Raw genomic sequence first — 21,945 nt, forward strand, 5'->3', positions numbered from 1 at the left:
GACATTTTGCCCAAGGAATGATGTTTTTCTTTAAGATTACAAATCATCTCCTTGAAGGATAAAAAGAAGCAACTAAGAAAACCAGAGAGCTCCCATGTACAAGGGTAGATGGTGGAGATTGTCCCCAGGGTGGGTGGTAGGGTTGTCCCTGGGCATGATGGGCATAGACTGCTGGAAAAGTGCCAAGAGAGCCAAAGCTGAGAAAGAGATAAGGGCATGAAAGATGCTAAGGGTGGAGCAAGGGGTGTGGTTTGAGCCCTTGGGGTTGGTACTTGGTGACCGCAAAGGAGATGGGCCTGTTGCTTAAGGAGGCAGATTTAATATGAGCAGCTGCTAGAGGCAGAAGAGCAAGTCACTCCCTTATTTATTTCTCATTCAAAGGACAATCTCATTCTGCAAAGGGTCCAGGTAACGTCACCATGTGGGAACAGCCACCTGAGACAGGGCAGGGTGGCAGCCCCCAGCTGCCCTGAGGGACTTCTGTATCCAGCCCCAAGCTGACCCCTGTTCATGGTGCTATGCTCCCAGAAGACTTGAAAAGGACTCAGGATGGAAAGAGGTCAAGGTGGTCATCTGTGTCAAGTAAATTTGCCACCTGATGCTGGGTTGAGGCTCCCTGGCCCCACACGACCCTCTCCTCTCTCAAGGGCCTCTGCCCCTCGAACCAGAGGCCCCTCCCAGGCAGGGTCCCAGCCTGTTGCCTTGGTCATCATGGCCCAGCCAGGGCCAGGTTGTGCCCAGGGGTGAGGAATCAGGTCCTAGGGTTCTGCCTTCAAATCCCTGCCTGGGGCGGTGGTGGAGCTTCCAGGAGAGGGGAGTGGCTGGTGTCCAGCACTGGTCACCAGGCTTCTCACATACTGGTTCTTATTTATTAGAATTTAATTTGATGGGAAAGGACAGGTTTTTGGATTAACAGTTTATCTTAAGTAATATAAGATTTTTGTTTTTAAACCAGTTTTGTTGACAAAGAATTCACATAACATGCTGTTTACCCATTTAAAGTGTACAAGTCAATCGTTTTGAGTTGATTCACAGATACACTCAGCTATCACCACAGCCAAGTTGAGAACATTTTCATCGCCACAAAAAGAAATCTTCTAACTTTTAGCTGTCACTCTCCTACCTCTCCATGGCACCCAGCCCCTGGCGACCACTAATCTACTTTCTGTCTACTTGGGTTTGCCTATTCTGGACTTTTAATGAATTAAATTATATATATTATATGTGACCTTGTATGACCATCGTCTTCACATACCATCACGTTAACTTTCATCCAAATTGTAGCATGAGTCAGAATTTAATTCCTTTTTAAGGCGGAAAACTATTCCACTCTATGGCGAGACCACATTTTGCTTACTGACTCATCAATGAATATTTGAGTGGTTTCCACTTTTCAGCTACCATGAGTAGTGCTGCTGTGAACATTTGTGAATGACTTTTTTATGGACACTTGTTTTTATTTCTCTTGGCTATTTCCCAGGAGTGTCAAATGGTATAACTCTACGTTTAGTCATTTGAGCAAGGTACTGGCTCATTTCCTCCTCACAACAGCTCTCTGAGGTGAATATTACTATTATTATCTCATTTGGCAGATGGAAAAACTGAGGAACAGGGAACAGGAGATGGACCCATGGAATTTGAACCCAGGGGCTCTGGCTCCAGTGTTCCAGGCTTCATGGCTGCCTTGTGCTGCCCCTTGGCTCAGACTCTGTCCAAGTCCCATGAGGCCCTGGGCAGCTTTGCCTTTGGCTGAAGTCTACGCTTACCAAGCCCTCCCACTTCTGCTTGTGGGTCAGAGTGGTCAGCATGCCAAGCCTTGTCCCCAGAGGAGCTTTGCAGCTGTGGCTATCCGGTGTTTTAGAAAACACAAAAGTCAACAGCAGGCCTCTGCCTTGTTCCCGCCCCAGGGATACCCTTGGGGAACAGCTCTGGGGACCTTCTTCCTGATGGGCAGACCAGGTTACTGTAGATAGCAAGAACACTTATGAAAATATCACTCTGTGTGTGTGTGTGTGTGTGTGTGCGTGCGCACGCATGCACACGCGCGCTCTCCTTGCCAGCCCCCTACATCAGTGTCAAGTGGGGAGCCTGGCCTGGCTTCTCCTGGCATACTTGCCTCAGGGGAGGTTAGAGGTGGCAGTAGTGACTTGAAGCCCACTTCCTTTTGAATCATTTGAAAAGCACGTTGAAGTGATGACACGGGGTAATGGGTGAACAGGGCAAAGAGGGCAGGGAGAAGCAGAGCCTGCACTGTGGTGAACCAGTGAAGTCGCTCAGTCGTGTCTGACTCTTTGCGACCCCATGGACTGAAGACTACCAGGCTCCTCCATCCATGGAATTTTCCAGGCAAGAGAACTGGAGTGGGCTGCCATTTCCTTCTCCAGGAAGATCTTCCCGACCCCGGGATCGAACCCAGGGCTCCCACATTGCAGGCAGCTGCTTTACTGTCTGAACCATCAGGGAAGCCAGGGAAGCACTGTGGTAGGTCTCAGGTATGTATGTAAGGTGGGGGTGGGGGCGGCTCCTGCCACACACTTTCTTTTTTAAGGCAAATTGAGTTTTAATGGTATGTTCCTTTAAACACATGTATCTGGCACTGAAAATGGAAAGACAATTGGTATGGAGCAGAAAAATATTTACCTTAATGCGATCATGTTTACATAAACCATACAATGTCAAATCACCAATGTCTATTTCCAGCTCTCTTTGTCCCACCAGTCTTTTGCTTTCTACCCTTGATACTGGGTCTACTCTTATCATGCACTTTAGAATCTGAAGACACACATATGATGTGCCAGAGAAGGGAGAATCAATACAATGGGACTAAGCGCACTGAAATCTGAAAGTCAGTCCCACAATGTAGGTAACTTTAGGTTGCAGATAACCTGGAGGGAGAAGGGCAGACCTGAGAAGGAAAAAAAGACACCTGCCATCGCAGAAACCTACCAGCTTTCCCCATCGTGATCCTAAGATTACTAGTGCAAAGTTTGGATATTGGCCCTGAAATTGAATCAAATCTGCTGCTAAGATTCTTTGGCAAATGCTGCATCTTGCTGCTACTTGTCCATTCCTCAAAGCTTTCAATTCCTAGAAAGCATCTTTGCAAGGCAACATGCACGTTCACACCTATATCCAATCCGATCTCCATCCTATGAGTCTTTACACATAAATTGCAGGTGCCTCAGAGTTTTTCTTTCACGGAGAAATGCCACATCCCATTTCTGGTTGGATCTTTTATTCTTTGGCTTTCTGTTGAAATATTTCTCCTAGTAGATAGGACTGATGGTCAGTTACTGAGCCCTTTGACTGGCTTTCTGGAGGAGGAAAGATGAGAGGATCTGAACAAGAAAGGAATGTTTGAGGCTCTCAGATTGGTAGAATTTGGCTTTGGATGGATTCCATTCTAGTTTGGACAGTGGAACCCAGGCTTCCACCAAATGAGAAGTCCTGCATGCTTTTAACAGCTTTATACTACTCCATTGAATGGCTTTAATTGGCCCTTATTTTGGACACTTGAATTGTTTCCAATATAGGGCTAAGTCTGACAATGCTGTAATCGACAATTTTGTCCACATATCTTTGAATACCTATGTGAGTTTCTCTGAAACAAACTCCTATCATGTCCAAAGCCAAGCCAGTCATCCTCAATCTTGCAGTTTTAAATACAGATCTGTGGGTCCCACCCTAGCCCCTCGGAATGATATTCTTTGAGGTTAGGGCACAGGCAGGTGTATTTTTCAAAAGTTCCATGGTCAGTTCTGACGCATGAACAAGGTTAAAATTCTCCCAGTAATTGTTAAGCTGTGCCCACAAAAGTTATATGCATTTGTCCTCCATAGAGGAGTGGAGGAGAGAGAACACATGTGTGCCCAGGCCCCAGCTTCACTGGCTATTGTATATTGTTATGTTTGAGACCAGATTGATAGAAAGGTCTTGACAGACCATCGTTGGTGCTATTGGCCTTCCTTTCATTACAGGGGAGGTTTAGCATCCTCTCTGTGTTCACTGACAATTTCTGTCTCTTTTATTAACTGACTACTCATATCCTTTGCTCATTTCCTCCTGCTGGGGCAGTTAGTCTTTTTCTTAGTGATTTGAAAGAGCTCTATTTGAATTTTTATGTAGTACATACAAAATAATAAATGTTTATCAAGGTACTTTAACTAAGAAGGTGAAAATAGAAACATTTAAAAAGAACAATTAAAATACATTGACAGACATAGAAATCAAACTTATGGTTACCAAAGGGGAAAGGTGGGAAGAGGGATAAACTAGGAGTTTGGGATTAACAGATGCACATTTGCATGTGTGTGTAGTCCCTTGAGTCATGTCCAACTTTGTGTGACCCTATGGACTATAGCCTGCCAGGCTCCACTGTCCATGGGGATTCTCCAGGCAAGAATACTGGAGTGGGTTGCCATGCCCTCCTCCAGGGGATCTTCCTGACCCAGGGATTGAACCTGTGTCTCTTATGTCTCCTACATTGGCAGGCAGGCTCTTTATCACTAGTGCCACCTGGGAAGCCCCAGATACACATTACTACATATAAAATAGATAACCTACAAGGATCAACTGTATAGCACAGGGAACGCTACTCAATACCTTGTAATAACCTATAATGGACAAGAATCTAATAATATGTATATAGCAAAGTGATTCAGTTATGTTTTAACATAACTGAATCACTTTGCTATATACCTGAAACTAACACAACATTGTAAATCAAGTATATTTCAATAAAAATTAGAAAAATAAAACCAATATTTTGATAAAAGAATATTGAGACTATGGAGACAGTTCAGGTGAGCAAAACAGGTAAACAATGGTCTGAGTGATCAGTTTTTGCAAAATGGTGTCAGAAGGGGTGAGACAAAACCAATTTGTCTAGTTGTCTCATGTAATGAGTGGCTGTTGAGGTGCCTGTAGTTTTGTGCTCAGCTACACTGGCTTCCAGAAAAGAAGCTGTAGGAAAATCAAACATTCCCCTGTCTTTTTTCCAAATAAAAAACTGGTCTCTATGACTTTTTCCTCCCACCTCAAATTGCTAGACATTTATTTAAAAAGCATCCCTTTACTTTTAAAAACTGTTTTCCCCCCAATATTTGATTTTGAAAAATGTTAAGTCATCAGAAAAGTTTGAAGAAATATATATCGAATCCCTACAGACCCACCTCCTAGAGTCTACAATTAACACATTTTTCTACTTGCCTGGTCACATCTCTCTATCTCTCTACCCATCCCTTTATCCACCCATCAAGCATCTTTTTAAAATGTCTTTCAAAGTTAGTTGCAGACATGAGTAAGCTTCACCTCTAAGCACTCCAGCAGATCATTAACTAGAGTTCAATATTTGTTTAAGATTTTTCTATTTTAGGCAATGTTTTTAACAGCAAGTTGTCCTGATCTTCAGCAAACCATTCTCTGAGTTTTGGCAATGCATACACATGTGTTACCCACATCCTTAGCAGGATAGAAAATTGACCATCACTCCAGAAAGTCTCTTTGTCCCCCTTTTCAGTAAATCCCCTAGTTGCTGTGAGGGTCCCATTGTTCTGATTTTCTTCACTTCTGATGACTTTTATCTATTTTAAAACTTTGTATAAATGGAATTATATAGTACCTGTGTTTTTGAGTCTGGCTTCTTTCTGGCAGCATAATGCATTTGACAAGTGTCCAAGGAGTATCCCTCTGTGTTGATGCTGGTATTGCATTGCATGGATACAGTGGAGTTGCTTTTATCCCTTCTTCTATTGATAGACACCCGGGTTGCTTGCAGTTTTTGGCTGCTGTGAATGATACTGTTATGAAATTCTTGTCGGAGACAGTCTACTACTTCTATTTGTTAAGTATTAAGTAAATCACCTTTTGTCTGTCAGGTGTTCCAAAACTTTTATTTTCCTGAATTTGTCATTTATCTTCTGACTTTCATGGTGCTTCTTCTGTATGCAAGTTTCAAAATTCTGTGTGGACAATTTTATCAATTTTTCCTTTATGGCGTCTGGATTTCATGTCATAATAGGAGGAGCTTGATCTACATTGATATTATGAAAATACCCACCCTTGTTTTCTTATAGTACTTTTATGGGTTCTTTTCTCTATTTTAATCTTTGAATCATCTGAATTTATCTTGATGTCAGGAGGGAGGTAGAAGATCCAGATTTACTGTGCAGATGGCCAGTCAGTTTTTCCAGCACTGTGTGTTGAGTCTCCCTTGCTGATCTGAAATGCCACTTTGCTATTGTCTTAATTCCCATATATACTTTTATCTATTTTCTTTCCACTGACTCATCTGTCTTCTCCTGTGCCAGAGCCACATTGTTTAAAATAAAGTAGCTTCATGATACATTTTAATATCTGATAGTGCTGGAACCCTTTCTGGAGTCTTCTTATTAAGAAGTTTCCTGGCAATTCTTGTCTTGTTGACCTACTAGATGAGTCACCTTGAATCACTGTGTCATGTTCCAGAAAGGAATCCTGCTGGGGTTTTTATTGTGATCACAGAGATTTTGCAGATGGATGTGGGGAAGAAATCCCATCTCTCCAGGATACAGAAAGGACAAGAAAAATACAAACATCGTGGATGACTCCCAGGTCTGGACTTGAATACCAAGGGGATTTGAGGCCCTTAGCAGGGTGTGATGACCAACTTCCACTGAGCAGAAGGCTTCCCAAGCTTGTGGGGATCCTGAGGAGTTCACCTTAGACCTTCAGAATTGGAGATGTCCAGGGGAAGTCCTTAGGGAGAAGCAGGCCCTCAACACCAGCCACCCCCATTCTTTTTGGAGTCCATCCTCCAGCCAGAGTGGAGGCGCTGGAGTGACCCAAGGCTTCCCTTGTGGAATCAAGACAGACTCCAGGGTCCTGTCCACCTCAGTACCCCAACTCTTCCCTCCCCGCCTAGCTCACTGGGCCCTAACCACTGACTTTTTTCCCCTTTCTCCCCAAATTGGTATGTGCTCTTTCCTCTGCCAGGAACATCCTTGCCCAAACTCTTTCCCTCTCATCCTTGTTCCCTCTCATCCTTTCATCTCAGCTCAGATTTCACTCCCTGAGAGTGAAATCACTCTTACCTGAGTGTCCCCACCAGCCCTACCACACTGGGGTCTCTCACTCTCTGCCCCTTTTGTGTTTCCTTTGTGGATGTTAATGCAACTTGTTGTGATTGTCTTTGCTAATGTGTCAATCATCTGTCCCCCTGTCAACCCGGCTAGGCTACATGGGCCAGTTATTTAATCAAATACTCATGTGCTGCTGTGAAAGCACTGTGGAAATGTGGTGAACATCTACTGTCAGCTGATGTGAAGTAAAAGAGAATATCCTGAATAGTGTGGCCTCAGCCACACTGAAAGGCCTTAAGGACAAAGCTGAGGTTGTCCTGAGGAAGAGAAAATTCAGTCTATGGATTGCAGTGCCAGCTCCTGCCCGAGTTTGCAGCCTGATAGCTGGACACCCTGATAGCTTGTCCTGTGGACTTCAGACCTCAGACTGGGATTTACACCATTGGCTCCCTTGGTTCTCCAGTCTTGGGAATGACACCATAGGCTTTCCTGGGGCCCCAGACCAGAGATCATGAGACTTCTCAACCTCCCTAAGTGTGTAGGCTGATTCTTTATGGTAAATCAATCTCCTTATTGGTTTTGTTTCTTTGGAGAACACACACACACACACACACACTTGTAATCTCCTGGTATTATTCCTGTGCATGACCTTGACAGATGCACTCCCTGGTTTACTCCATTAGGCTGGGAACCATGTCTGTCTACCCATTGGTGCCTGGCACAAGCATGCTTGTTGAATCATGGAATGGCCAATGGCTTGTGCTTCTCCCAAAGCCCGTGTCCACTGCCAGATCCCCTGACTTTCCAGACTGAAGGGGGACCGATGAGAAATGGATCTTCAGGGGCTGGAGCCTGCTTTAAGGGAGGATGGAGGCCTTGGGGTCTCACATACCTCTCTGGCAACCTCCAGCATTTCCCCCGGCCTCAGAGCTGGGGAGCAGGGTGATGGGACAGGGTGTATAGAGAGCACCTCCCCACTGGTGATTGCAGGTCTTCGTGCACCCCTGTGGGGGGACCTTAGGCCCCACCTGCAAGGTCCTCCCAGCCCTCCCAGTGAAGGACCTGCACAGGCCAGGGGCCTCCAACCAAAGCTGCTGTCTGAAGCAGGTTCAGGGCAAACCCTCCTTGTGGGGGTCATCGAGCAGCATCCGAACGCTTTCATTCTTTCTTGCCCAGACACACCACTCTTTGTGGCTGGGCTGTCAATATGTTGAGATGCTTAGAGGCTGGGTTTAGGCTCAGGAACCTGTTTGTCTCCCAGGGAAGAAACTGGAGGAAAGAGAGCAAGGGAAGAAGGCCTTGCAGGTGAGAGGAAGCAACAGAGAAAATGGACGTCAGAGGGAAAGAAGCATCCCAGGGCACTCCCAGGAGCCAAGGGGCAGTGCTGTTCTGGAAGGATCGAGAAGCTTCCATTGGGTTTATGGCCGAGAGGGAGTTGGCCCTTTGGCCAGCGAGCATACTTGGGAAGGAGCAGGACAGGAGTCAGATGGCTCTGGGCTGACGAGAGTCAGGGGGGGAGCGGCAGGGTGTCAGAACTGCAACTGGATGGGCTGAGGTGGGTGAAGACCTTTGCACATGGCCCAGTTCAACCCCCTTGGGAAGAATCCAGCAGAGAAGAGGCTGACAGTGCAGGGGTGCAGGAGAGGGCAGCTGAGCGATGGCACAATGGTGGGAGCTGCCATCTCTGGGCAGGAGTAGCCTGGGACACCCACCGCTAGGAGGAACAGACTGGAAGGGCCTGCTGGGGCCAGTGAGGCCAAGCAGGGTCAGGTGGCAGGAAGTGCTGGGGGGGGTGCTGTCCACACTGGCTCAGCCTTGAGGTCAATACGTGATTGGGATGGGAAGTTAACCCAGCTCAGCAGTCCAAGCTCAGCTTTTATTTCAGGACTCTGAAGGCTGGCAGAACTGAGGAGGCTCTGCTGCACTGACTGGCCTTCAGCACCCCAACTGGTTGGCTGTGAGCAACAGTCTGGGTAGGTGGGTCCTGCTACCCCTGGGCCCACTGGGGATAGGGGACAAGAGAGGTGGGCCCAAGTGTCCCAGTCAAGCTCTGAGGGGCAGCTGGGGCCTGCCTGGGGCCTGGCACCACTGGGGCACTTGAGTTAACACAGGGGGAACAGAGGCCAAGCCTCTGACATGGAGTCGTGATTGGAGCTGCGGGACACTCACAGGACATCCCCATTCCCCAGATCTACAAGGAGGGCTCTGCAGGAAGCAGGAGGGGCTGTGTGAGCAGGTGGGCCAACCACTGGGGCTTTGGGGCCCTGACTGCTTCCACCATCCCTCTGGCCCACAGACTAGGGAGGTCTGCCTCCACCCCTATGGGGGGCAGGAGGAGAAGGGGACGACAGAGGATGAGATGGTTGGATGGCATCACTGACACAATGGACATGGGTTTGGGTGGACTCCGGGAGTTGGTGATGGAGAGGGAGGCCTGGTGTGCTGCAGTTCATGGGGTCGCAGAATTGGACACGACAGAACGACTGAACTGAACTGACTGAACAGCCACTGAGAGTGGCGGGTGGGGGCATCTCCCTAGATGCTTCTTAAGAGCATTTTAGGCTCCACTGGACAGGACAGGACAGGCCTGCCGCATTGTACCTGCATCCCTCAGCCCCCAAAGTCATTCTGTTGGAACATCCTATACCTTGACGATGAGTAGGTCTTCTCCCCACCAGTTATGGGGCTAAATGTGTGTATTCAATTTTGGTTATATGTGATCCCAGCTGGTGCTTCAGCTGCACTTTTACAGCACATAGTGTGTGCAAAAGGGTCCCCAACTAGCTTCCTCACTGCCTTTGGGGAGATGTGGTTCCATATGCAACCTCTGCCACTTACGCACCAAGTCCTGGCACCTCGTGGGAGAGGCACAGGTCCCATCTCTTTAGTATCTGCTTCAAAATGGGGTGAGGGGCTTGCCTTACAGTGTGAGGTGACAAGAGCCCTTGTCTTCATGCAGTTTAAGCTGGAAACAGCCTGCAGCCAAGATGCTGCTGGCAACTGCTGGTGGGGAGGGCGGGGAGAGGAGGCGGCCAAGCAGGGATTGGGCAGCAGATCAGGATTGATGGGTCGGCAGAAGGGGGCCCCAGAGATGGGCCCCGAGCTTGAAGGGGGCAAGATGGCGACACACCTCCTATGCCCTATGGCCCAGCATCCCGGACCACCAGGCTCTACCCTCTGTAGTGCTCAGGAATATGAGGGTTGCCCTTAGTTTAGACCTTGGGGAAGGGCAAGGGACAGGGAGGGGAAGGGTAGGAAGGCCATTTTCTCCCGGGACCACGCCTTCACCAGGGTCTTCCTGGACCTCTGTGTGAAGTGATGGCATTTCAGTCTCCAGGTCCCCGCAACCTCCAGCCGCCCTATGTTGGCACCCCTTACTGTGAGAGACATTGGATCTTTAATTGGCTGTCACCGTCTCAGTGGAAAGAGGATGGTGGTGGAGAACTAGCTTCTCAACACAAGCCTCCCCCTGCCCCCTGCCCCCAGCCCCCAGTGCAGTCAGTCATCTTAAGAGGCCTACACCATAAACGATGTGCTTCTGTGCTGTGATGTGAAAGGATCACAGTGCAGGCTACACAAACTTCTTGCACCTCTCAGTGCATCCCAAGCATCCCAAGACAGGGAGCACCATCAGAAAGAACCAAAGACACCAGCAGGCTTAACTGACACGGGTTTGTAGACTCTGAATGCTCCCTGGGAAAATGAAAACACAGAGGTACTTTTCTCTTGTTTATTACAGAACGAAGGAAAAAAACACACTTGCTTGAAACAGATGCCAGATTTCAAATGCAGAGGCAAAATACCAGGTGGCAATTAAAATGTCATTACACAGAGTCTGGACACTGACAAAAGTTTACAGGACAGTGGGTGTGGGTTTCCTGTAACAGACACTTAAACATACATGATGATAACTGCAAGTAGAAAACATCAGTGACAAAACCCAAATCAACTATTCATGTTTACAGACTCATTTTCCCCCCAGACCACAGAGCCTTACATCAGAACAAATACTGAAAGGGCTTAAATCAGGAGCATCTTGCCTCCACCCTGCAAGGTGCCCGTCAAGAGTAGTGCAAACTGTCTGAGTGATAACGGGTAGAACCCTCAGAGATGCCCAGCTCACAAACTCTCTCTTTGCTTCTCTCAAATCTCCAGAACTCTCTACCTCCTGGCAAATAATTCCTCTGCAGGCTACTTAATGATAAAACGGCTTGTGCTGTAACAGGCTCATCAGGAAAGAGCTAGAAGACGCTGCAAGGTTTGCAAAAGACATTAAGAATCACACTGGGCAATAGAAGTTTTAGTGGAAATGGAAATAGATGGCCAAGTGAGTTTCTATTTGGCATTTGTCAGTTTGCACAACACCTCTTGGTCACATCCACCACTACATCAAAAGCGTAAGCAACTCAGCCACCTGGTTTGATAAGGTATGGCTGGAGTGAACAACACAGTCTGCGTATTTGAACAATGTAGAATACACACGGACAATGACATAATAAACACAACTCTGCTGAAACGAAAGCCGTTGTCTTAATTACAAACTCACAAAACACGGTATAAACACTTCTGTCATGAACGTTTAGGAAAACCATGTACAAAATTTTCAGATATGTACAGGTAGCTTGAAAAAAATCACCAGATTTCCATTTTGTCACAGGTAGAGAGAGGGATGGGTGTGGGCTTCCGCCCCTCAAATTGCAATGAGGCAATAAGCATGTGGCTGTGTGGGGCCAGTGGTAAATTTGCTATGGACTCACACCACTCCCCAGGGTGATGGCCACATGGAGGTTTCTAGGGTATTTAAAGCTTGTCAGCATTCTTGGGGACATCACCTGCACTCTGGGCCTCAGCACCCTCGTCAGCAGCCTGGTCTTCTACAGTGCCACTGATCAGCCTCAGGTTGCCCATCCAGTCTTCATCAGGGCTCTCGGTGGAATCCATGAAAGCGTCGATGAAATCCACTCCAGAACATTCAGGGAGTGAAATAAGATCGTCCAGTAGGGACTGGGACGACGACTCAGAGGGGTTCCCTGTTCTGTCACAGGGACTGGCCTGGGACTGGCCGGCAGCCACAATGGAGGTGGCAGCAGCAGCAGCCACAGAGCTTGGTGGCTCAATGGCCTGGATGGGACTCTCAGGCCCGAAGCTGACCATACCCTGCTGGAGGGACTTGGTGGCATGTGGTGTGGGCACGGGGCCCTGCACTGGGCTCTTTCTGACACTCTGTTTGCCCAGCCGGCTGGAGCTGGGCTTGGCGGGGGCAGCACCTGCCTGCTGGCTAGGTCTGCCTTCTGGGGCCACCTGACTAGGGGACACAACTGCCTGCTGCAAGGGAAACACTGGGGCTTCCAGGGAGGTTGTCACAAGGGTCTTGGTAAAGATGGCGCGGGTATCATAATGCTGCTGCATGCCATGAGCTGCTTGGCTCGGGGGTGGCTCCCTCAAGACTGGGGTGTGCAGAGATGTTGCTGTCACCACCCAGGCAGTGCTGTGGAGCACGGTGGACATTCCTGATATATGGGGCTGTCTGAGCTGGTGAGGACCCAGGGCCTGGCTGCCCTGGGGGCTGGGACAGAATCTAGGCAGGGGCACTCCTGCAGGAGCAGCACTGGGCATCCCCATGTGCTGGTAGATGGAGCCAAGGCTGCCCGGAGGGTTGTGGCCCAATTGTGAAGGTGTGGGAAACTGGGGGCTGAAGCTGAAAATCCCCTGCTGCCCGCGGGGGGTTGGTGAGAACATGCGCATGGTCTCCTGGCTCTGCTGCCTGATGGGTGAGGCCATTCCTGAACTCAGACTGCTATGAAGGAGCCCAGCTCTGGGTGGTGTCATGCGCTGGCTGGGTAGGGAGCTTGCCTTGGTCCGGCTACACTTGGAGATGACTTGACCTTGGATGGCTACCGAAAGAGAGAAGTGGGGGTCAGTTCCAAAGGTGTCTTCCACTTGGGCTGCAGTGGCCAGCGGGCAGCCACTGGCCCAGCACTGACCTCTCACCTCCTGCCCTTGGCTCCTACTGAGCATCCTCCTCTCCCCTTGTTCCTCCACCCTCAGCCTGGATTGCAGTTCTTGGGAGAAGTCCTCCTAGACCCCCCCGGGTCTGTGCTCATAGCTCCCCTCCACCCAAGAGTAGATCACGTTGGACTGAAAATGCCCATAGATTTTAAGCTCCAAGAATGGGGTCTGGGCCTGCTTTTATAAACCCCATACAATCCATACACAGGCCTGGTACTACCCACCCCCTGAAGGATGTTCACCTCTTGACACTGGCCTAGAACTTGTCTGCCTGGTCCCTGCAGCTAAGGCACACCTGACATGCCACTCCAGCCTGAACAGGTGGGGGCATTCAGCTGGTATCAGGCCCGAAGGAAAAGGGGGTTTTGCAAGAGAATGGAGGAGTGATGGTGCTATGGTGCCGCCAGGCTACAATGAAGATGCTGAACACCCGTTGGAAGGCAAGCAGCCTCCTCCGAGCCCTGGGTAAGAATACCTGTCCTGGCCCAATGTCACTACTGGCTGGGGACGAGTGCTTAACACGTCTCCTGGGCTAGTTTGGCAGAGATCACTTGTAGTGTTTGGCTAACATCTGTATCTTCAGCCAATCAATGTTGATTACATGGTTGAGTCATTAAGACTGAGCCTTCAATTGGGACTCTACTTACGCTTTCCACGTGACAGATCCAACCAGGGTGCCATGGAAGTGCCTCACAGACCTACTCTCTTTTGATCAGTGCTTTCCAGAATCATCTCAGTAACAGTTTATGCTGGAGGGAATTCTCCCCCAACCTCACACAGTCTCCACCGCTCACCCCTTTGAGAACATGGACTTTTAACTGTTTACCTTGAAATTGACTCATCCGTTGGGTGATACGTGAACTGCGCTGTTCAGGGGTCATTGCCATAAGACCTGATCTCTGCTTCTCTCGCTAAGTAGAAGATGAAAAAAGAAGTGTTAGATTCGGGCTACCAAATTGTTCTAGCCTTGGTGTCACTGTGTGGGGACTCAGGACGTGGCTTTGGTGTAGCAGAAAGCATGAGTGAACACACCAACACACACTCGCATGCATGCCCCACCCTCCCAAGCAAAACTCCACGGGTATGGATACAAGTAGGATTCGGCACCTGAGTTAAAAACCAATTGCGGCAGCATAGGATGTGGCAGAGACACAGAGCTAAACAGCAAGAGCACGGAGAGAAAAGGTTTAGGCATTCTCGATGTCCTTCTGCTCGGGATGGGGCAGCAGTGAGATGCAGTCACCAAAGGAGCAAATGTGACATTAGGCTGCATTAACAGAAGCAGAGTATGTAGAAGGAGGGAGGTGACAGTCCTACACTCCTCTGCCTTGGCCAGACCATGTCTGCAGTGCTGACAAGAGTTTGGGCAAGCCACTCTCAGGGAGACCCAAACTGGCCGCACCCAGAGGATACTAAGCAATGGGGCTTGGGCTCCCAAGCACGTGGGCAAAGAATGGCTGAACCAACTGGGGATGTCAGGGGTGGGGCAGAGCAGCCTCTGGGCTATGCGGTGGTGGGTGCCTGGGCTGTCATGGGGAAAAGGGCCAAGGCTCGTTCTGGGTGGTCCCGGCATGAAGAGCAGGGGTGATCAGTTGGTCAGATGGATGCATTGATCAACACCCGGAGTAGTCACTCATTCCCAGCTTCCCTTCGCTTTCCTGATGGGCTGCAACATGGGTGATGGGAATGGGCTTCCGATCTCCATCTCCAAGCTGGGTGGGCACAGAGAGGAGCCAAGCTTCAGGGCTGCAGTCCCAGCCCCAAGTATGGAAGCTCCTAGAGAGGCCTGCCACCAAAGAGCCAGCTGAGGGCCTGCAGAAGGCATAACTTGCCCCAAGACCCTCAGCCCTTTGGTGCCAAGCTGTGGCTGGGCCCTGGGTATGACTTGCAGTCCATTGCTCACCCGCTGCTATTTCTCTCCCCTTTTCTGATCCTCCATGTGCCAACATTCGAGGCAGCCCCATCAGGGAGCACATCTCCCTGAGTTTACTTCGGAACTGTGTCCACCACACCCCAGCAGACGCCAGAAGACTTGACCGGACAACACAGGCTGCCTGAGTGGCCTGCTTCTCCACTCTTGGATGGCTGGCGTGGGAAGGGATTGAGGCAGAGGGCCGGCGCTTGGGAGAGTGCCTGGCTCCCAGGTCTGGCGGCAGTTCCCGGCCTCAGTTCCTGCCAAGCCAGAGAACGAACACAAACATGTGGTAGTGGGCGGACTACACGGTGAGTGATTTCAGCATCCTGCCCTTAGCTTGCTTCCTGTCCAAGCTCTTGCCTCCCTTCCCCTGGGGCGGCCCTCTTCCTGCTAAAGCATGCTGTTGGGGGCGGGCAGGACCCGAGGATCATAGGGGTCGTAAGAACGCCAAGGCCATGCCTCTGGGAAGTGGGGGAGATGGGGGGTGGGGGGTGCTGGGCTCTGCCTGAGATGCTTAGGGTAGGCAGGCATTTCTGAAGGCAGCTCTCACCTCTGGTCTGCCCAGTCACCCTCCTACTGCGCCAGGAGACCTGGGCAGAAGATCTATGGCCCCAGCTTACTGATGTGACAGCTGAGGCTTACAGAGGGTCAGTGACATGCTCCAGGCAATATGGCTGGCTAAGTGCAGTGTCTCCTAACTGCAGGTCCAGTGCTTCCATCTCTCTAGCCTGTTGCTTCCAGGACCGGCTCCTGGGCCCTCTGTCTACACCAGCTCTAATTCTGTCTACACCAACTCTAACTCCATCCCCACTGAATGCTCCATTAGGTTCACCAAATGACACAGTTGTACAGGGTGGGAGAGGGGCAGATGGTGGCTACAGAGGGCAACGCAAGAAAAAGCAGGGAATGATGACGATGGACCCAAGAGTCCAAAGGGAAGGAGATAGAGAGGAAGACACCCCCAGGGCCTGGGAAACCAGAGTGAAGGCGAGGCTGGGGCAGGGGTCAGAGTGGAGGAAGTGGGCAGTGTCTGCCAGATGACAGAAAATGCTTCTTGAAGGGTCCAGGGTTATAGGGACAGCAGGATGTTGGCCAGCGTTCATCCAAGGAAGCAGAACAATCCAGAACATCCAGAATTGAAGGCAAAGTCTGGTGGGGGCCACAGAAACTCCAAGTCCAGACAGAAGGGCTGATGCTGGCCATCCTGGGGTGTTGCTGTCAGGCAGAAAGCTCTTCATGCCACTGGGGCATGGGGGGACACCGCCAGCCCGCTGCTCCCGGCCCGGCCCCCACCCCTGGGCAGAGCAGCCAGAGCTTCTCTCCAGGCCCCCAGGAGGCGGCTTCCTTTGTTTGCAGACAGAGGCCCCATCCTTTGTTCTCAGCCAGTGCGCTCCGAAGATAAGCCCCAAGAAAACAGTTGTTGCCTTTTGACACTGACAATTAGGATCATTGGAACATGGAGAAAACAGGAAATGACAAATGTTTTCAGTGACCCGGAGGAAGTGATGGCTGAAAGTGGCTGCTTAGTGACGGACACTCTGAAGGATGGTTACAGAGGAGCTCAGCCAAGCACTGCTTTTCCTAGGACTGTGGGTGGTTGTCATGGCACTCGGGATTGCTGCATAGGTGACAACAAGGGGGCAGTGGCAGGTGGGCCCTCTGGGAGCCTAGGTGTGCTTCCCCATGTTGTCCCTGGAAGGAAGGAAGTCTCCCAAAGAACGTGGGCCCGGGCGCCTCCTTCCATCCGGCCAAGGGGCCACCCTCAGAGAGGCCTCAGCCAGAATGGTGATTCAGGAAGTCCTGGAACTGCTTTTCAAGGCTTCATGCTAAGGCCAATGAAGCTCTGGGGCTCACTTGAGGCGTAGCGCTCCATCCGAGTCTGCTAGGCATAGGTGGGGGAGACAGGCGCAAGGCTGGCCCGAACCCCCCACTGCCTCCCAACACAGCAGAACCCAACACATAGCTACCCAGGAGGCCAGGCCGCCCTGCGGGCCTCAGCCTTCAGCCACCGCGAGTGGGGGTCTCTTGTGAGCCCCGAGCAAGCACCTGATGGACCCTCTCTCCACTGCAGCCCATGAATGGTTTCATGACAGATTCAACCCCTTCATAAGGCCCACAGACACATTAATTGGATGGGGATGGGACAGAGGCAGAGGGTTGGCAAGACTCCCACACGGATGCCCACACTGGCTTCCTGGGCTTCAGGCAGATTCAGCCTGAAATTACTTGGCCCATGATCCCCAGGAGGAGTGTGTTCTGACTGGGAAGGGCTTCCAAACAAATAGCTCTGACAGATGAGGGATGGAGTCTAGGGAGGGAAGTGGGGAAGGGAGAGAAAGGGAGAGGGAGGGAGGGAAGGGACAAAGTGGGGGCTGGTGAAGGAGGGGTGGAGGAGGAAAAAAAAGGGCTGTGTGTGTGGGGGGGTTTCTTTTTCCAGCATTGGGGCTCTCCTGCCTCTTCCCCAGCAGATGTGCCCCTGAGCACCACGCACAGAGCAGCCTGCAGGTAGCAGAAGACACGCAGCTCTGTGTTAGAGGCTCAAAGGTTAAGGAGCTCCAGCGTGTGGGCTGCTTTGTTCAATACTCCACTACGAAAAGTACCTTCTTTGGTAGCTTTTGGAAGCCAAATTTGGAAAGGGCTCACCAACACTTGTGACTTTTCCTTTGGAATGTCAAGAAGACATCATTCTGCACGGAAACCTGAGTTCTAGGGGCTCCCACAACTCCCCTGGAGGGGCACTTCTCAGACCTGTGGGCCATGAAGATGCTTCCACCCAAAGCCCCGTTTGAAGGGCATGAATGCTCTCAGGCTGACACTGTCCTCAGGTGTCCTTCAGACACAACACAGGATGCCCACAGTGAATGCAGGCCAGCTTCACGATGTCCTAACTCTCCCTCCTAACTCTTGGAGCCTGTGACTCAGTTTCTCTGGAGTGCCTCCAGATGTGAGTGCTGAGGGAACCTCAGAAGCCAAGGCCAAGGCAGGGCATACCTGCCGTTTCTGAAGGCCTCGGCTCCGTGTCCTTCCCTGCCCGGTGGGGGGATGGGGAGGGCAGCCTCACTGACTCTGTGGTCCCCAAAACAAACTGCTGGATCCCGGGTGGGTAAAGAGGGTTTACCTGGCAGCCCACTGAGCCCCCGTGCCAGTCAGTTGACAAACACATCTTGTGGGTCTACCACGGGACCCAGTGGGTCTACCATGGGCAGAGCTCTGTCCCAGCCCTGGGGTGGTACTGTGTGTTTCTACTCTCAGGAAGCTCACCATGGAGGGAGAAACCAACAAGTAAACCAATCAAAGGAAATCACAACCGACTGAAGGGATGGGGAGGGGAGGCACAGCAGAAACCTGGGCTCAGGGTTTGGGCCAGGGTCCATGGGAACATGCGGGTGCTAAGACAGGAGAAAGCTGAGGGTCTTTCTTTGCCCCTGGGGGCCCCTGGAGCAGGAGTCAGGGACCTCCCCTCGGTGATGGCACTGTCCTTGGGTTGGGTCCAATCTGAAGCTGCCATTGGTAACTTCACAAAAATCACTGCTGTTGAAAATGACCGCCAGAGAGCTGGAGGTTGCCTTACTTCTCTCTACTTTCTGCCTTTGCAGTTGACTTCTGACTCCAGGCATCTCTCCCGGAAGGGCCAGGCTTCCATGCTGTGAGTGATCTGGTGGCAGAGGAAACAAATGTCTTTGCAGCTTGCCTCTCTTCTCCCACGGAGGCGGGGGCCTGCGTCCTCTGTGTCACAGAAAGTCTGGCCTTCCTGAGTCTGGGCTGAGCTGTAGGTCCTGTGCCTCCATGCCTTCCCCACCCGCCCCCCCCCCCCAAGGCAGGCCCAACTTCCATAGCTTAATAGTGAGGATCTGAGGGCCAAGATTCTGTCCCGCCCTCCACTGCTGAGTGGAAGGGTTGGTTTTGCAGAGAGATAACATGCTGGGGAAAAGAGTTCTCAACATCAGCTCACTTGGATCTGTTGTTCTTTGCCTTCTGGGGACATGGAACACCAGGGTGGAACTCAGAGACATCCTAAGTGGACGATGTCCCATTTGTTTTTTGCTAATTCTCTTTCCTTGGCAGTCTTGTGCTGGACAAGCCGAAGAGCACTGTGACTCTGACATTACATAGGAGAAGGGTTAAAAAAGAGAGAGAGAAATCTATAGCCCTTGAATGGAAAGCACTGCTTGTTCCGGCAGGCCGAGGCCTGTGCGACGGGAGAACAGGGCAATGCGGATAGAAGCAGCATTTCCATTAGAGGCCAGAATCCCAGAGGTCATTTCAGCTAGATGAGCATCCTCTGATCACTCTCTCTCAGCAAATGCTCTTTTCTCTACTTTGCTCTGCAGAGAGGGCTGACGTCCTGCACACACTGATACGTTATGCACCAGAACAACAAGTTCATGAGCCAAACAAGTCTCTGCAATGTCTTCTTGGACACCATCTTGCTGTCATGACCACTAATGCAACTCCTTAGGATGAGTCAAGCCATTTTTTCCAGAATCTGGAGGACGACGCAAACTCACAGGCCTCTTGGCCAGGCCTGGCTTGGCTTTCTTCTGCCTGCCCTCCTTGAGTGGGGCCATCTGACTTCCCACTTCGTGAGGTGCACACAAATCCCAGTTGGGGTCAAAGAACACCTCGGGGTGTGGCGCCCACAGCAGACGGCTGGAGAGGCAGCTCCCAAGTGCCTGGCAGCTACGGAGTAGGCAGGCACAAGGTTGGAGGGGGGAGATTTGTAGGTCCAAATGTGCAGGCCCTGTCCCCCTCCAGTTCACAGTCTGGTCACAGGGACAGACAGGCAGGGAAGGAACCGGGGTGCTGGATGGCCAACAGCAGGGAGGGAGTAACTGTCCCTGGGGCGGTACCCACTTAGTTCCCCTCTGCTGACTTGGGTGGTCTCTCTGCCAAAGACTGACTGGGATGCAGCAGAGAAAGCTCTGGACATCTCTCCTAGGTGCACAGAGCTTTACGGGCTAGGCTGTCACCTCCTCTGTCCCTCCAACAGCACCGTGCGGCAGGCGGGCAGGCTGAGCAGGGGACTGTGCCCAGTTGACAGATGAGGGAAGCGAGGCTGAGGGGAGAGACTTACCGACAGCGTCGCAGCTAGGCAGTAGTGAAGCGGGCACCTGCCTCCAGGCCTTCGGATCCCAGCCGCCCCAGGGCGCTGCCTCTGAGGTACTGTACGAGGAGGTGACTCGGGCCAGCTCATGAGCAAAGGAGCTGCTGGGCAGGAAGGACTCACTCCCCAGGGCCTGGCAGGATGGGGGCTGTCGCCCGAGGCTGACCTGGGGGGGCCTGGCTTCCCCAAGCTTGCAGGCTCTGTCTACATGAGTCTACAACAACCATTGAAGAGTCTATCAGCGGCGTGGCCACGACTTGCCTCTGACTACTCCTGTCACTGCCCTGACCGCCTAGAAGGGGGTCATCTGGGGCTTTGATTAGACACACCAACTAGCCTGGGTCAACCAAACCCAGCAGCTCTGCGCTCTTAATTGTCTTGGGTCACAGACTCCTCTCAGAAGTCTCTTAAAAGCTACAGTCTCTCTCCACAGAAAAAGCACTTATGCTGGTGTCTCTCCCTTCCCAGCCCACCAACATTTTACATATAATTTCAGGGGTTTTCTGGACCACTTACTACCCATCCATGGGTCTCAGTTAAGGAGACTGCCTCCATCACTCACTGTCTGGTTGGAAATGGGCATCAGGCTAGGTCAGATAGCTGGTTCATCAACAATGCCCAATCCCAATCCGTCCCCGTGCTCTCCCCCCAAACAGAGCACACCATTCTACACTGGTCTGTAGGTACATGTGTGTACATGTGTTGAGTAATGTGTACACCCAGGCAGGAATCTCCCAGCAGTCCTGAGCTGCAGCCCTGAGGCACTTCACCCTGCCGGGGCCCCGAGGATTAGGGACTTTCATGTGGGTGGCACCTCATAATGTTTTAGAAGACGGGGATTTCATCTGAATTGAACATCTGACCCCATTCTTTCAGCCAAAGGCCATTAAAACCCTCACACTTGATATCCATGTCAGAGGAAGCCTCAAGACTCCACGGAGGTGCTGAGGGAACCCTGACCTCCTGCTGAGCACCTGGCCACGGGGTGCCCGACGACCAGGGGGAGCCCACCCTGAGGACAAGCTCTTTGTATGTGAAGCAGCCTCTTCATTTGCATGCTTTTCATATCTGAGCTTCGACTGATCACCTGTGTCTTATCAAACATCCCAGTAGACAGGGAAATATTTATCTCCCGATCCTCAGCTAAAGAGATGGAGTCAACTCAGTAAACATGACTAAGCACCTACAGTGGGTAATTCTCTGTGATGGATGACAAGACACGAGATGTTTGGATGCCTCATCTGAACTGAATTAATGGTAAAAACTGCCACCACTGAACTGATCAAGCATTTGCTATGTACCAGGCACTAAGCCAAGTGCTTTTGATCCTCAGTCTCACTCAACCCTTGAAACAGCTGTATGTGAGGCAGGAACGATTACTGTCCTTATTTTACAATGAGGATACAGAGGCCCAGAAAGGTTAACGAAGTTGCCCAAAGTCACACAGCTAGTAAGTAGCAGAGGAGGATGCAAATAAAGGTTTGCCTGGTTCTCAAGTCTACATGGAGTTTGGCATGGTGTGTGCGTGTGTGTGTGTGTGTGTGATTAGCTTGTCATATGGAAAACAAGTCTGAAAAGTAGACACTGTTCAAATGTGCCATTAAGAGAAGTACAGGCCAGGTTTTACAAGGGGGCCCTGTAAATTAGGCTCAGATGGTAAAGAATCCACCTGCAATGTGGGAGACCTGGGTTTGATCCCTGGGTTGGGAAGATCTCCTGGAGGAAGGCATGGCAACTCACTCCAATATTCTTGCCTGGAGAATCCCCATGGCAGAGGAGACTGGTGGGCTACAGTCCATGGGGTCACAAAGAGTCAGAAATGACTGAGTGACTAAGCACACACACAAAGATGGGATGAG

General features: G+C 50.9%; 1 protein-coding gene and 1 long non-coding RNA gene across 4 annotated transcripts in view; one reads left to right on the plus strand and one right to left on the minus strand.

Moving 5' to 3' along the window:
* Positions 1 to 20,071, plus strand: part of LOC122434934 — a 41,904-nt gene extending 21,833 nt beyond the window's left edge. The window contains exons 3-4 of one of the 2 annotated variants that reach the window (XR_006267502.1): positions 15,022 to 15,290; positions 18,579 to 20,071. This is a non-coding gene — a long non-coding RNA (uncharacterized LOC122434934). The remainder of the gene's footprint in view (positions 1 to 15,021; positions 15,291 to 18,578) is intronic. The other variant, XR_006267501.1, reaches the window with a different exon arrangement.
* The window catches only part of MAMLD1 (mastermind like domain containing 1), a 108,387-nt gene continuing 97,224 nt past the window's right edge, over positions 10,783 to 21,945 (minus strand). The window contains exons 4-6 of one of the 2 annotated variants that reach the window (XM_043458716.1): positions 13,894 to 13,978; positions 12,456 to 12,952; positions 10,783 to 12,371 (exon numbers count right to left, since the gene is read on the minus strand). In XM_043458716.1, coding sequence (XP_043314651.1) covers positions 11,859 to 12,371; positions 12,456 to 12,952; positions 13,894 to 13,978 — 1,095 coding nt within the window. In that variant the 3' untranslated portion in view covers positions 10,783 to 11,858. Of the gene's footprint in view, positions 12,372 to 12,455; positions 12,953 to 13,893; positions 13,979 to 20,056; positions 20,301 to 21,945 lie in introns of those variants that run through there. The other variant, XM_043458715.1, reaches the window with a different exon arrangement.

Source organism: Cervus canadensis, chromosome X (assembly GCF_019320065.1).
Source record: "Cervus canadensis isolate Bull #8, Minnesota chromosome X, ASM1932006v1, whole genome shotgun sequence".
In the NCBI taxonomy this organism is placed as follows: domain Eukaryota; kingdom Metazoa; phylum Chordata; class Mammalia; order Artiodactyla; family Cervidae; genus Cervus; species Cervus canadensis.